This window comes from Orbicella franksi, chromosome 10 (assembly GCF_964199315.1).
Source record: "Orbicella franksi chromosome 10, jaOrbFran1.1, whole genome shotgun sequence".
Classification (NCBI taxonomy): domain Eukaryota; kingdom Metazoa; phylum Cnidaria; class Anthozoa; order Scleractinia; family Merulinidae; genus Orbicella; species Orbicella franksi.
In genome coordinates, this window is record NC_138154.1 from 21,161,528 (window position 1) to 21,177,384 (window position 15,857).

The following is a 15,857-nucleotide window of genomic DNA, read 5'->3' on the forward strand; positions in this document are numbered from 1 at the left end:
CGAAAATAAATTATTAACTTTGGTGTACCCTCCCTTTTGAAGAGAGTTTAAATGCGCCGTTATATCATTGACATCTTAGCATTGACATAAAGTAATAAGGACGTTGTTTTCCTTTTAGTTTGTAATTGTTGTTGCTGGAAAGGACGTTAGGGAGCTGAAGAAAACCACGACCGCAACGCAGTGTAGAGGCTATGACGAAAGATATAGAGGGAGGGGAGTGCAAGTGAAAACTAGGTGGGGGATCAAACATTTTTAAATGAAAAGGAAAAGTCATAAGCAAGAAGGAGAAAAGAGGGGATGAGAAAGAGGCCACAACAGAGCTTGTTAGCAAATTTTAAAACATAATTTCTTATTTAATTTACACTACAGCATCTATTTACATCATGGTTTGAAAAACAATTAACTCAACATATTTTCACTCGTTGACGGCCAAATAGTGGCAAAATGGATTTGCATTTCTTATTATTTCGTAGAAATAAAACTTAAAAGAAATCTGAGTGAACCGAGATACGAGAGGTAAACCAAGTGTACGCTTGAAAAAAAAAAAATCGTTACTGCATTGTCCTTCGTTAAGTTCCAACATAATCTGAGGATGTCCAACGATGTTTGACCTCACGAATTGATCTTTGTTCTAGTTGGTCTGATCGGGCGTTTCCTACTCTCAGTCAATTTGTGCCTGTGGCACTTGTGGTACGACATGAGGAACACGGTTTGGCCGCCTAACTCTGATAATTTTGAAATGAAGAATTGGGTTCAACACGAAAAGGGAATACATCATTGTGGCTATCACAAGCATGGCGGTGTTGAGCGTCGTCCCTTGAAGTTCTTTGTTGAGGCCAACCATGCTGCAAATGAGCAATGGAAGCTTGAATAAAATGTAATTTCCACAAATTCCATACGTCAGCCATGTAAGTTGTCTCTCCTGGCGTTGGCGAATGGATGAATTTGTCGATTGTAGAATGGTCGGCGCGCGTAGCGTCTTCACGACACGAAGAAAAGTAATTATCACTAGCACTATCGCTAGCGTATCTAGCTGTGCAATTATCGCTAGGTAAATTAGGATAAAATTACCTTGTTCCGTTTGGAAAGCCTTGGTATGGTTATAGGGAAACCATGTATAGCAAACAGATATTTCTTTTCTTATTAGTACGAGGAGCACAGCAGCAATTATGAAGGACACAAGCCAAGTAAAAAGTAAAATTTTCTGAACATTTTGCGTTGATAACCGACGACTGAATGGACGAACAACGCAGTCGTGACGATCTATCGTCATAAGAATTACATTCAACGAATCTAGCGATACGCAGCCAATGGTGAGAGGAAAGCCAACTTTACACAGTATCTCAGCGACTGGAGAATGGCCAACCTGAAGGTAATTAACAATGGTTGCTATTAACAGGGACGACATACTGAAAAGCGATGTCAGAACTCCAATCAGGGAAAGGTTGCCGAGCAAATAGTGAGGCACTTTGCGAAGGTCACGGCGTCTTCGAAGCAGATTGTAGACGTAGGCGTTTCCTGAAGCTCCCGCCAAAATCAAGATCGACAACATTACGAAGACGGCCATGGCGAGACTTCTTGGTATTGCGGATGTCGAAGGATAGCTTCCCTCAATCATGGTAGAAACGTTCTCATTTGTCGCGTTAGACATTCTCCCGGAAAGGATTGCTCGATCGACTACGTGCTTTATACTGAATCTGATCTGTACTTTTTTTCCTCGGCTCGGGCAAATGTCCTGAGTGTTTTTCTCCGTAAAAGCTAAAATCTTAATTGGAGATTCTTCGTCTGGTAACTTACGTCAGCCTTTGTTCTGGTGCTGAGGTAAGACGAAAAATGTTAAATTAAGCTTTCAGATTTTACGGAGTTCATATAAAATCAATCTGCGTGTAGGCCTAGATGTTTTACAACAGATGTTCATCTTAATGCTTGTGTTAAACTGGCGTTTGTTTCCAACGAGGCTGTGATTTTGCTCTTTGCAGAAAAGTTTTTTTCAATGCCGTTTTAATTTATCTTTAATTAGGCCGTGAGACAACGATAAAAGTTTGCAACTGTTGGGTTGACTTGAAATAAAAGTGCCTCATACTTGTAATTGTCTTGCAAGCCTTCAGCCACTTTTAACAATCTACCTATTTAAACTGATTTTAAATTGATGGAAATAAACCTTCACATTTTGCCTATATTTCCAGCCGCATGAAACAATCCAAACGTATTTTTTTTGCCTTTTCCTTGACGATATCTAATAGAAAGCGTTAACAGGTTTTGGAAGAGAGCAACATGTTATACTACAAACAATTTGTGATAACAATTTATAATCATAAAAATTAAAATTTCCTCGATTGTAATTGGTTTAAAAAACTTCTATTTTCCACTAATTCACTTGCCAAGTTGTTATCGGACAGTTTGTTATTGGACAGTTTGTTATCGGACAGTTCAATAAGCCAATCACATTCAAAGTTATAGTTACGTGCGTGCGTGCGTGAACGCGCTTGCTTTTGTGTTTTTGGCGCCTAATTGCCGGTAGGAGGCGCGGTGGCCTTAGAGTGTTTACATCTCCTTTATAGGTATTTTAATGTAAATTTTCCCTTTCTTTCATAACTTAGCTATTCTTCTTTTCTCAGAAACTGTAATTTTTATGATTTATTGGTAATAAGACTTCGTATCGTCCAATTCGGTCTGTAATCATAATCGTGATAAACAAATCGGACTTTCGCTGTGTGGTCGTCCGATTTTGTTATCACTCGTCTGATAGGAGATCGAATTGGACTCCACTCAGTCCTATTACCATTACTAATATATAGATAGGACACTGCGCGCGCTCTGATCGGTCAAAAACCCATTTTTTATCAGAGTATAAAACATAGAAAAAGCGTGTTTTATTGTTTTTCGCCACATTACTTCTGGTCAACATTTTTATCGGAGATGGCGAAAAACATTTTTTGAAGAAATTTGTGATGGAGTTCTCTGCGAAGCAGCAGAAAGACGAGGCATGTAGCACTTAAGAGGCTGTCTCTGTAAAAACCGACCACTGATTTTACTTCGAAAATTCGATTTTTCTCATAAGCTGGGATTTCGAAGCCCTTACCTAGTCAATAACTAAAGTGAGTTTTAGTTGATTAAAAATTCTAATTGAATTTTTCTAGGATTGATTGAAGTTCGGTCCGCTCGACACAAGTTGCATGCCTGCCGAAACTGGAAAAATAGCACATATTGCCGGCGCTCTAAAAAAAGTATTCGCTCAAAAGTCCCAATTCTTTTTTTTTTTGAAGTATAGATATATCATAGCAGTTTGTTTAGCCGCGTTGCAATTATAATTTAATGTTGTTCCTTTAACTGTTAAAAGAAGATTTTCTACACATTAAATCGAGTTTTGAACCAAACGCGAAAATGGCTCGTGTTTAATCACAGCGTAATACATAGCTTAGACTTCTTTATTTGTTAAATAATATAATTCGAACTTGGCTATTAAGAATTCCTCATTATTACGAACTCAAAACCATATTTTAGATTTGCCCTTCAGCCAATTACTAAGGGCTATTTCGAACTCCCGCTATGTACAAGATTTTTTTTTGGAGTTGGGGTTTCAGCTGTACGGACAATAAATATGTCGCTAAACCAACGGAGCTTTCCACACGCTATTGCAATAAAACAAATGAGCCCTCAGTTGCGGTGGTTTTACTAAAGGAACTTTGACTTAAATAGGCTTCAGTACACAATGCACTGTGCCAAGGGCTTGTATAGCCAGCAGAGGAAACAAGAGCAAGAGGAAGTACAAAAACAACCTGGCGAACGTATCAAGCTTTGCCTATTGTTTATGTTTAATTTTTTTAAGACAATGAGCCTTTTGTTGTCTGTTCCTTAGGGATTTTTCGTCCGGTTTCACGAAATTATACTCGGGTCATATCGGATTTAGTCGGCAAATTGTCACTGATGACATATTTTCCCTAAGGGTAACCTACTTGGGAAAACAAAGACAAACCATTCGGGGGTGAGTCAGTAAATTTCAAGAGCACGTCAACAGCTTTGACTAAACTTTTGTAATACCGCGCGCGCATGTTTCGGCCTTACTAGCTCAGCCTAACTGAACTTTACTTTTATTTAAGTCGTTAATTAAAATAATTGATACTTAGAATATAGCTTGTATTATCCGTGTTTTAGCAAGCAAGCGGCGGTCAGTAGCTGGAAGCGATGAGAACGGTTTCTCTTTAAATTTAGGACCACGGAAAAGGAGCAAGACACGGCAGACTGGAGCAGTTGGAATGCAGCGAAGGCAGCAGCCAGGGACAGAAGAGCATAGTCAACCAGCGTGGAGGCCTTATGCATCTACTTGTGTGAGAAGAAATGATGATGCTGACAGAGCAATGTACATGTTTTATGACAAAAACGATCAATTATCCTCACCCTGAATAGCTTTGTCTTGTTTTACTGACTGAAACCTTTTATAGAGTTTGTCATTTTCTTTTAAGAGACACGAAAAGGTTTTCTTGACGTAATACTCTGAATCAATGTTCTCTATGTTATCAATCACTTCTGGTAGAAGGTGAGCCCTGCCAATACCACAGCCGGGAGCATCGTACTTCAGATGGGTGAAATGAACATGAAAATGATAATAGGAGGGTTGATAATGCACATAAATCCGAAGCTGGTCTGAAGGGACATCGTACTTTTCCTTAATGGCTTCCTGCAAAAAGAAACAACAGAGACAAAGAGATAAATGGAAACATTTTTAACCGCTGACTTCCGTAACCGCCCGCGACAAACGTTGGTCTTTGTTCCACTCACAAATCAAGCAATGTTGAAAGTGTCCTATGCAGAGAGAAATACAATGTAATGAAAAATGGTAAGTTTTAAGCTCAGTGAATAAATATGAATAATGAAATGTTCAACATGCTTTGACTTTGGCACATAAAGTCTGAGTCCCTGAAGGGATCAAGTCCCTTGGATGATCATCAGAAAAATGCCCATGGTCTTAGTATCCTCACTGAAGTGCAATAGTAATTATAAGTGCGATAATAACAGTATTCACGCTTTCATGTTCAATCTCATTTGGCAGAAATAATCCATTGTTTGTCTGCCATACTGTACCACTTCTATTTACTCTCCTAGTCCCACCACATTACTCACTAATTAGAGATACGAAAGGCAGGATAACAGGTTCAAAACAAACCAATATTGTTACCTGTCCTTTTAGCAGGATGTTCTTCAAGAGAGGGAGATGTGACTGACTGAGATCTCTGAGAGATTTGATTCCTCTCGCATGGCAAATAGCTACAAGATACATATTCTCCATCTGCTTCTGATTCCATTTCAGATCTGGTAACAACACAAAGCCTGTCACAGGATCGCTGTCTTCAAACACAACACGCTCCACTTCAGCTTTCTTTTCTAAAATGTTGTACACCCACTAAAACAAGGTTAAAAACATGTGAAGTCTTCAAGTGAAAAAGGGACAGCATTTTAATGCAGGGGACACAAGTCCCTGTCCACAATTCAGCGGACAAATTTGAAAACAGCATTTTCACTCTGAAAATGCATCAAATGTTTTCCGTCTACACAAGCTGGAGAAATTTCAAAACACATCAACCACCGGCCATTTTGGATTTGTTGGGAAATCACCTTATATTTGTGACGTAATCATTTTTAAAAAGCTCCATTTTCAAAATGTTTTCTGCCCACACTATAACGCATTAGGCCAGCGTTTTCAATTTCCTCCACTTTGAAGAGCATTTTCGAAAAGCTCCATTTTCGTGATAGATTAGTGTGGACAGGAGGCCTGATCATTGAGATAAAGCTGTGATTTCAAATTTCTCTGACATGGTGTGGACTGGGCCTAAGTGATACAACTGCACACCCTACAATGTATATTGCACTTTGATTGTTTACCATACTAAAATTTACAATAAGTCAATCAGGAGTCGTGTTTACTGCCCTGATATCCTGTGATATCAAGTCACTGACCTGACATGGCTATGATGTCATGGTCACTTGGCTGAATTTGGGTACGCTAAATACCTAATCATACCTTTTTGGTATGCAATACAGCAGCATATCAGGCTTGTTTGGTCTTGTCTGATATGCCACTGTAGCATACCAAAAAGGTATGATTAGATATAAAAATCATACCAAAAAGGAACAGTAACGGTAACAGCAATAGCAACAGTAACAGTAATGAAGGACTTTCAAACAGCCAGGGCCTAGGGTTACAGTAATGTCTTTTTAGCCTGATCTACTTTAAACATACCTGAATACTGAAGGACTGCTCTTCAATAAATGGCAGAGTAATTGATTTATAATCTGCTGGTGTCTCATACAAAAAGTGTATGTTCTGAGCAGAATACTTATCCAGATGTTTAGCTGTGGCTGGGCAAATAACTGTTCCCTTCAAAGTGTTAAATTGAGGCTGTGGTTGACATGTGTACTGCCTGTAAATGTCATTGTTAAATTCCATCACCAAACTGGTTTCTGCTGATAACATTTGAGACAAGGTATCCTCTGAGAAGGGTGTTTTCTCCAAAAGAACCACAGCATCAGAGTCAGAATTGGCAAATTTTCCTAAGTAAAATTAATTATCAGTTTTGTCTTAAACAATTCAGTGGTCTTTCCATAATATGGACACTGAGCAGAGTTCCAGAAAATATCCATACTTCCCGCACAGAGGGGATTGGAATTTCCTGGGGGATGGGGGGTGGGGGTTCTCTAAGACCAAAAGATTTAAAGAAATGTATCAAGCTTAATTGGAATTTCCAGAGGGATGGGGGGCAGGTCTTGGAAGATATTCCTTCCATAGCGAAGGTATGGATATTTTCCAGAACTACACATTCAGTTATGGTGCTTTGGTGTCTGTATTAGCAAGGTTAGACTTACATTAAAATTGATTGTGGAAGCTCACTATAGGCAGCATGGGCAAGTAATTACAGTGCTAGTCTTGACATCTGAAGGTCACAGGTTCAAATCCCACTCTGACCACTAGCCGGGGGTTGTTCTGGGTAATCCCCAGTTCAACTCCACAGCTGAGCTCCTGAATAGCTAACTGGTCTGCCTCCAGTTTGTTGGGATTTTAAACCTTGTTGTGTTTAATACAATATTTGTTTCAGCCTTTATTTACACATTTTTAACCCTAAAAGCCTCCAGTGTAATGTGTTGAAAACAGGAAAATCCATATAAACTTAAATTTAGACTTATTAGTGGAGCTTCAGCAACCCAAAGGGCCGCAAAGCGGAGCCCAGTAACTATAGCAACAGAACCAAATGCATGCATAGAAATAGAAAACCATGCAACTCTTTTTTAAAGGTCAACATGGCTAGCAGAGTGGGTTGTGGGCGTGTGCGCCCTATGACAGCGACAACATTGTGCCATACTCCAACTAATAGGTTGACCAAGGCATACAGCCTTGGTTTACAGCATACATATTTGATATTGGACCGTGGACCGATATTTGATATTAGACCAAGGTCGTGAGTACAGACCGAATGCAGTGAGGTCTATACGCACTACTGAGGTCAAGATCTTTCCATACAGACCGACTTAGTTTGGTTAATAAGATGTTTATTACATGGCACAGAAGAAAACTTTAATTCGTTTAATGTAACTGGTTTGCTGACATTTTGCTTACAAACAGAGAGGAGCTTAACTTAAACCTGCCGAAATTTGCTCGTTCTCTTTACTTTTTTTTTTTTTTGTCATCAGGCTTTTTGGCACTTCCATAAATGATTGAGAAGAAAATAAAAGAAAACGGTGAACATTTTTGTATTTGAGTTTGCTACTTTTTCAATGCAAAATGAAACCGGTCTAGGTGCTGGTCTAGATGGGAAAATCTAGACCGCGGTCAATATCGATTTCAGCCAATCAAATTCGTGAATTCGGTAGTTCCCAGTCCTTGTGAGACACAGCCATATAATAACTACATATTATAAACTTCTATACCATTTGGGACATTCCATTTCTTATCTGCACCTCCTCACACACCTTTGAAGTTTGCATCCGAGGGGTTCAAATTTTTGTCATTTTGTCAGTGCCTTTAAAAAAATGCGACAGGCCCTGTACCAGAGGTTACCCTTCATGAAGAGGGAGAGGGGAGGGGACGGGGGGGGGGTGCGGATACATTCCTGGTAGAGCTACATGCTGTACATTTGGCAAATTTAAACTCTACATTCTTTTGCCGCGTCTTAAGAGAGCTATCAGCGAATTCTAGTTATTAAAATTCAACACATTTTCCCTCTTGGCCGGTACCCCTTGACCAGTAAGTTAAAAAAAAGGTTAAGCTCATAGCTAGAAGAAATAAGCTTAGATGCAAATTGAAAACTTGAGTCACTCACCATGCACAGCAACAGTCTTGGCTTGAGCATTTTCATTCAAGACTTTGATGAGCTGAAAACCGCGAAAAGTGTGAAGATCGCTATTATCCTCTTGGCCTTCTTCATTTGTTAGTTTGATCTTTTTTGCTGGAATTTCTTCTTCGCTGTTTCGGATGGAGGCAGCCATGTTGTCTGTCTTGCACGCGATCTCTTCTTGTATTACATCGAAATATCGTCGGTTTTAGATTCTATTCGATAAAAGATCGGATAGTAGCTTGGTAGCCAGGCACATGGCCTTCGGAAATCATCGACCGTGACGGCCATGTTGTGTTTTACCAGTCGGCACGCCCTCACGGTGCGCCACATAGACCAAGCAATTCGCTGCGAATTGTAAATTCATCTTCATTTAATATACCAGGGTAATCGGATGAGACTTTGTTGAGACATTTAACGTTTGCGCCCAACAAGAAAACCGAAGATTGTCAAGTTTTGGGGCGAGCAGGTTGGCGATACTGCCTCGGTAAGGGCATCTTTTGGAAATAGGCTTACATTTCGGAAATATTTTAAGTTGAGCTCAACTTAAGCGTATGCTTACATTGTAAGCGGAGAAATGCCTGCCATTTTTGAGTGTGAAATCACGATGTTTTGGTGTATCTGTTCCTGTGTATCTGTTCCTGTGGCAATTGTTAAACTAAATGTTTGGTGGGTTGATTTTTGGTGTAAAGTGCACTGCAAACTTTCAACGCCGGTCAATGTTGTGGTTGCAACATAATTCATATTTCGATCCATTGGTCTTTGATTCAGCCGTTATGCCGAATTATCCTTCGGAATTTAGCGTTTGATAACGTCATTTGGACCTTTAATGGTTTCCCTTTAATGTCTCCATTTATAGAAGTTCTCTTACAAATTCGCATGCAGTTACAAGCCCGAGGGATTTTAAATACGTCATCTCTGGCGAGTAAATATTGCCAACACTGTGAATTTTACGCAGTCACGGGTATATGCCGTAAAACAATATTCAACGGTAATCATTTAATGAAAGATTGTCGTCATAACTGTTGTTCAGAGGAATTCACATCTCTTGAGAGGCTGTTTCTGGAAGATTTTGCAGCACCTTATATTGGCAAGCGTTGCAATTACGTTTTAATGATCATAAATACTAGGGTTTTGCAGTTCACGACTTTAAAATAAGTATTGAAGGAGTTTTCCAGATATCTGTAAATTAAATAATTGATGTGGGTATAACTGCAGGGACAATTTAGTGTTTTACATGTGCCAAAATAGAATGTTAAACATCTACATTATTTTGCATGTTGATCAATTCAGGGCACAGCATTCTTTGATATTTTATCTTCCTTACAACAATAATTATTTCCAGTGAGAGTTTTCCACTTTGGTCAAGTCACACACACTCAAATTGGTTTATGACGTTAAAAAAATTGTTACCATGTAGAGCTCTTTCTCTCTTAGTGAAAGTGGTGAGAGGAGCTTTTGCCCTAGATTGTGACTAATGAAATTGTTTACCCAATGAGCCATGGTAAATGTAGTCATACGATTAAGTACTTGTTGTTACAATTTCATGATTAGGCATTAGGGAGGATATTTGGACATGGATTTGATTTTAACCTAATTTTTACTGGGATCTTTTCTCAACCTTTGAATAACCTTGTTTGGATATTTGCTGTTGTACTGCCTGCATGTACATGTAGAGCTCTATGTTTAGCTTCTAGATGGAAAAATGATATCCATCCATATAGATGTAAAACTTGGGCAGCCCAATAGTCATTTTGTTTAAATTAACTGACATTACATTTTTAATATCATGGGTGACAAATTTCTCCTTAATTTGGGTGCAAAAATTTCAGTATTAATTTATAATTTTGCTTGTGAAATTACAATTAACATGCCAACACGTGGTGTGAAATTTCTTGATAAGTAAACAAGTCAAAACCCTATGATTGTAAGAGTGTAATTTGTCACCCATGATATTAAAGGGTAATCAAGTAGTTTACTTGTGAAATTAAGAAATAATTTCACTTGTGTTTTGTCAAATTCAAATAACTTCCCTTGCCTAAAGGCTCAGGAAATTATTAGAATTTTGACAAAATGCATGTATTTCATGACGTCACTGGTTACCATTTCATTAGGCTTACGAACCATTTGTTAGCTTTTATGTTTCACCTGAACTAATCACTCAGCAATTTGTATTTTTGGGGGTGCATTTCTTTGGGATGACCCAGATCAGAATCAACGATCCAACATATCTTGTATCTTGTTGTAACAAAGGAAAAGATGAATCTATTCTGTGCAAGGATTCATTGGTTCCCTTGAGTTGCCATCTTCCAAGTCATCTTGGATCAATGTTCCTGTACTGTACTGGAGCATTGCAAAGAAATCCATCACCTGTAAAAACCTACTCAAAATCAAATCACCTAACTTTAACAGGTGTCATGGGTTACAGCCATTACTGACAGCCCTGTCTACTTTGAAACAAAATCCAGAAATGATTTATAATAAATGAACCAACCAATGGCTCCACTTTGGTTTGTTCTTTTAATATAGATGTGCTTGAAACCATTGTGTAAGTCACAATGATTTCTTGCTTGTTTCAAGCTACATGTAAATTGTGTTGAATGTAATTGACTGGGAGGTAACTAACAAACCGCATCATGCTCTTTCTTTGCAGGCTTTGCCGACATGGGGAAATTATTATCCAAAATATTTGGTAACAGGGAAATGAGAATTTTGATGCTGGGTCTTGATGCTGCAGGAAAAACTAGTATCTTTGCTGTGATTATTACAATAATAGTTGCTAATATTGCCTTTTGTCAATACTCAGTGTGAGGTAAAATAATGTATAATGGTTTACAGTTTTATCATAATTTATGATTTTTACAGTTACATTGTAAGATATATGAGATCTTTTATTGTCAACCTATTATAACTACATGTAGTAGATGTTGAAAGTATTTTTATCAACAGGAATATATAGCTATTATTTCATGGGTTGGTTTTCCTGATTACACATGTAATAAGTTGAAGATCTATGCTAGTTATCATTTTTAACTGTATCAGTAGCAAAGCAGAGTGTATTTACTCTTAACTCATGTTTAGCTGTATTATACAAACTTAAACTTGGTCAGTCCGTCACAACGATACCAACTGTAGGTTTCAATGTTGAGACAGTCTCTTACAAGAATGTAAAATTCAATGTTTGGGTAAGTAGCACAACCTTAAATTAAATGTTTCAATACTTCTTGTATAGAGTACTTTTCGGTAATATGGAAGTTCTTTGGTTTGACTTACATAAATTACATGAATGTTATATGATGTGTTTTATGTCTGGCTTGGTTTATTTTCAGTGATATGTACATGAATTTTCTTTCACCACATGGTAGACTTGGTTTACATGTATTGAAGTGTTCTCAGTGGTACTACCCTCTGTAAGCTCATTTGATTTTGTGCACTCTCGCTCACCTAATGGAACACATTTCAGCAGAACCTGTTTTATTTAACAAACCATTAAATTCTGTTGTCACAGTGATACCACCAACTTGTGGTGGCTAGTCAAGTGCTCAAGTGCATTTGTTTTTCAATTTGAAACCATAAGAGCGGAGCTCCGGCGGCCCAAAGGGCCGCCAAGCGGAGCCCCATACTCATATAGGAAAGAAAAGGCAACCCTTGAGTTGATTTTCTCATGGTTATCATGGCTAGCGGTATTGCTTGTGGGTGTGTACGCACGACGGCGACGACAACGGAGTTGCGCAACATGGCGCGGTGGCCATACTCCAAATAGGTTGACAGAGACATGCAGCCTTGGTTTACCATGTACTTCTTTGATATTGGACAGCCATGTTATGATCAATTGACACCAGTCAAAATAAGGTATCCGCTGACCAGTATCACGTGACCATATTGCGGGCTCAAGTTTTTTAACTCATCGAGGTAACATGTTTTTTTGGACGTTGACCGCTGACCATTTTCGATTGGATCGCGGGCTCATGTCAGGTTAACTTGTTGAAAACAGGGCAGGATTGTTCGTAAGCCGGTTAACGCTAACCCAGGATTAAAAGTTAACCGAATTACAACTTTTTCTTCTACTGACAATGTGTTTTGCTGCTTTGTTTTGTGTATATGATGATTATGAAAACTCAAAACAGAAGGCCAAGCAATTTACAGAAAACCTCACCACAAAGTTACAAAACTCAAATCAAAATTCTAGCTTTACCTGGGTTAGCTTAATCGGACTCTAAACAACCCGGCCCAGGAGCTACACTTTTAGGCTGGCCTAAATCTATATATTAACTTTAATAAGTGATTTTTATTAATATTACTTGTAGCTACCTAAACTACATGTAGCATTCGCAAGCTGCCTTTAAAGAGTGTGAGTTGCTGGTAAGCATGGAAGGCGGTTTTCAATAATTAAGTTAAGGTGATTTTGTTTTAAATTCAGGATGTTGGAGGACAAGACAAGATCCGTCCTCTCTGGCGGCATTATTATGCTGGTACCCAGGGCCTGATATTTGTAGTAGACTGTGCTGATCGGGATAGAATTGATGAAGCCAGACAAGAACTCCACAGAATCATTAATGACAGACTCATGAAGGAAGCCATTATTTTAATATTTGCGAACAAACAAGATTTACCAGATGGTAAGTAGAGTTTGAAGATCGATACGTCTGTTTATGAATAGTTTCTGTGCTAATGCTCCAAGAATTCCAGGCAATGGACCTTTTTAGCTTGGGAGGTTTGTTGCCCCATTTCAGACCATGTGATGATACTCCTGAGAATTGTTGTTTTCAAATTTTCACATAGTTACGTGGATAAGAATCAATAAGGTTTAGATGTGTAAAAGAAGAATTCTCTAGAGAATATCACGTGCTTTGTAATAGGACTGTTCAAGCTAAAAAGGTCTTTTCCCGGAGTTTGCCCTGGAAAGCACTTTGAGAATACCTACTGGTGGAAAATGTATGGGATTTTATACGTGGTGAAAAATAAATTAAACTGCTTGAAAAGTATGATGATGTTAACCATTTACACCATGAAATTTCTTTTATGAGTTACGAGTTATGGGTACTGGAATTTTTACCCAGATATGAATATTTTGTACCCTGGAAACACCTGCAATTTCATCATTTCTAAATACTATGATTATACATGTAAATGTACAGTAGTATTGTATGAAATTTTCATTGATACTATAATAAACAACTATTTCACAAGCACATGTTGGATATAAGATGATAGATAGCCAACAAAGTGCATAGCGCTGAGTTGGCTATAATCATGTGCGAGTTGAATAATTGCTTTATTAAAAAGACCCCCAACATTATAGCAAACTAAAATAAAATTGATAAAAATGAACCCAAAAATTTCACAATATACTTGCTATATTTGCAGATCATGGTACAGTGGCTCATATGCAGTACCATGATGGCTAAGCCAATGAAAATTCTTAAAATTGACAGCACTAAAATTTATCCAGTGATCGAGTATTTAGTAATTGGTGTTATCATATGACCCATACGGCCCCACTCGCTGGAAAACCATAAGAAAAAAGGTCCTGTATAAGGGTCATACGCGTTGAAGTGATAGGGCTGGAAAATGCATATGGCCCTACTAAAAATGGGTACGGCCCTACAAGGGCCATATGTCCTCCCACTCAGTCAATAAGTACAATCATATTATTTTCTCTGTTGGGTATAGAGTTCCATGAGTAATACAGCTAGTAATCGCTGATTTAGCAAACAACTTCTTTAATTCCAGCAATGAAACCACATGAAGTGCAAGAAAAACTTGGGCTCACAAGAATCCGGGACAGAAACTGGTATGTGCAACCATCGTGTGCGACAAGTGGAGATGGCTTGTTTCAAGGATTGCAATGGCTCAGTTCCAATCACCGGTCCTGATGAATGGCTAGAAAAATGGATATTGTTTTCACAACAATTGAATAATTAATATTCTTTTACCTTATGGTCATCCTGGATGAAACTCTGAACATGTTGTACACAGAGTGAACTCAGTAGGACTGTTTTTTATCATTAAATACTTTGTACGAGGCTTGAAATTTGTTGACTGCCACTACTGCTGTGTATATTACTTTGATAAGAGTGTTAGTTTTCTATCATGTGTGGCAACCGCGCTTAATGCACCCGCATGATTAAATGACATTTCAGTGCAGTCCACATCAATAACAATATTATTGTTCATAGTACATGTAGTACGGTGACCAATCTAACGGAACGATTCTCAATAAAATTAACGTACTGGGTCACTAGTAAAACTTTTATGCTTACTTATGACTGAGTTGAGTAGCCAATGAAGGGATCAATGGAATAATTTCTACTTTATGTACTCACCACTTTTAATTTCCATATTTAACAGCCCTTTTTTTAAAGTTTCTTAGTTTGTTTGGTTATTTTTTTTTTAGTCGTGGGCACAACATATATGTAGCAGGAAGAGGCTTACAATGTCTAGTTTTGTGTGTAAACAACTTCTAGTTATCTAGAGGGAAAAAGATAATGCACACTTTGTTGCAAAAAAATCAGTGTTGATAATGTTTTTTTGTGGAAGTTGTTATAATTATTTGGAGAGTAGTTACCTTTGGAGAGTCATTTCTTTTGGAACTTTATTAACAGTATGTCATGCCTAAAGAACCCTGATAGCACCATGATCAGCATAGAAACTCTCCTTACTGCTACTACAAGTTTGGGGGAAATTTTTAAGTATCTAGACAGTTCCTCTCCAGTGATCACCATTCAATTCTCATGGCACATTTTCTTTATTTTACTTTACTTACATACTTTATTGTCACCTCGCCCGTGGTGCATTTGAGGAGCAAGAAATAAAGAGTCTGTAATAAATACAATACAAATTAAGTAAAAAAGAGTGTTGGATTTGTATGAATACCAAAGGCATATCTGCCAGAGTTCTTTACAAATCAATGCAGTCCATTTCCAGTTATATACAGTCAAACCTCCAATAATGACCACCTCTCTTCAACAGCCAATTTTTTAGTCCTTTCTTATTTTAACCCCCATACAACAGCCACCTCTCTGCATCAGCAACAGCCACTACTGGCACGTCCCAACTGTCAAAATAACCTCTGGCCCCAGTTGTTTGAAGGCTGGACAACACTATCCAATGGATAAATCACTATCCAGTGGATAAGTGTTGACAAAACTAACCATGCTATCCTCTGGATGGTGATTTGTCTGGAGGATATTGTTATTCACCTTTTGAACAACCTGAGCCTGGACGATGACTTGTTTTAATTTCAATATTTTGCTAAATGATTATTTTTGGACGTTAATTTTGAACTTTGGTTCTTTTGGGAACAATGGAGTTGAAATATTCACATTTCTTTTGGCCAACTGTTTGTGAGGCGGTTCCAAACATAGACATGGCTTGTCAAGTCTGCCCCAGGTGCTTGATTTGCTTCAGTCACATGCTTTCTTGTTTTATGTTGAAACTCTGATCATATGGCGCAGTTAAACATTACATTGTATCACATGATCGTCAAGCAGTTTAGTCAGTGCTATTTATATAGAATCTTGACCATCTCAA

General features: G+C 38.1%; 3 protein-coding genes across 3 annotated transcripts; 1 reads left to right on the forward strand and 2 right to left on the reverse strand.

The window, feature by feature from the left end:
* Nucleotides 1-515: 515 nt before the first annotated feature.
* Nucleotides 516-1,762, reverse strand: LOC145499407 (uncharacterized). Its single transcript, XM_081478920.1, has one exon. The coding sequence runs from the start codon at nucleotides 1,649-1,651 to the stop codon at nucleotides 662-664; it is 990 nt and encodes a 329-aa protein (XP_081335046.1). The 5' UTR covers nucleotides 1,652-1,762; the 3' UTR covers nucleotides 516-661.
* A 2,319-nt stretch (nucleotides 1,763-4,081) lies between these two features.
* On the reverse strand, nucleotides 4,082-8,494 carry LOC145500209 (m7GpppX diphosphatase-like). Its single transcript, XM_081479729.1, has 4 exons — nucleotides 8,313-8,494; nucleotides 6,239-6,549; nucleotides 5,177-5,401; nucleotides 4,082-4,678 (listed from the first exon to the last, which is right to left on the reverse strand). Exons 1-4 carry the CDS (start codon nucleotides 8,476-8,478, stop codon nucleotides 4,385-4,387), a joined length of 996 nt encoding a protein of 331 aa, XP_081335855.1. The 5' UTR covers nucleotides 8,479-8,494; the 3' UTR covers nucleotides 4,082-4,384.
* Nucleotides 8,495-8,629: 135 nt separating this feature from the next.
* LOC145500226 (ADP-ribosylation factor 6) lies at nucleotides 8,630-15,165 on the forward strand. Its single transcript, XM_081479743.1, has 5 exons — nucleotides 8,630-8,811; nucleotides 10,978-11,070; nucleotides 11,406-11,509; nucleotides 12,745-12,943; nucleotides 14,058-15,165. Exons 2-5 carry the CDS (start codon nucleotides 10,989-10,991, stop codon nucleotides 14,198-14,200), a joined length of 528 nt encoding a protein of 175 aa, XP_081335869.1. The 5' UTR covers nucleotides 8,630-8,811; nucleotides 10,978-10,988; the 3' UTR covers nucleotides 14,201-15,165.
* Nucleotides 15,166-15,857: the final 692 nt, after the last annotated feature.

Coding starts and splice junctions, on each gene's coding strand:
- LOC145499407 (XM_081478920.1), bottom strand. CDS start 1,651: ATGTCTAACGCGACAAATGAGAACGTTTCTACCATGATTGAGGGAAGC.
- LOC145500209 (XM_081479729.1), bottom strand. CDS start 8,478: ATGGCTGCCTCCATCCGAAACAGCGAAGAAGAAATTCCAGCAAAAAAG. Junction 5,402..6,238: donor AGCAGTCCTTCAGTATTCAG/GTATGTTTAAAG, acceptor ACCTTGTTTTAG/TGGGTGTACAACATTTTAGA. Junction 4,679..5,176: donor ACATCCTGCTAAAAGGACAG/GTAACAATATTG, acceptor TTCTTTTTGCAG/GAAGCCATTAAGGAAAAGTA.
- LOC145500226 (XM_081479743.1), top strand. CDS start 10,989: ATGGGGAAATTATTATCCAAAATATTTGGTAACAGGGAAATGAGAATT. Junction 11,071..11,405: donor TGATGCTGCAGGAAAAACTA/GTATCTTTGCTG, acceptor ACTCATGTTTAG/CTGTATTATACAAACTTAAA. Junction 12,944..14,057: donor CAAACAAGATTTACCAGATG/GTAAGTAGAGTT, acceptor CTTTAATTCCAG/CAATGAAACCACATGAAGTG.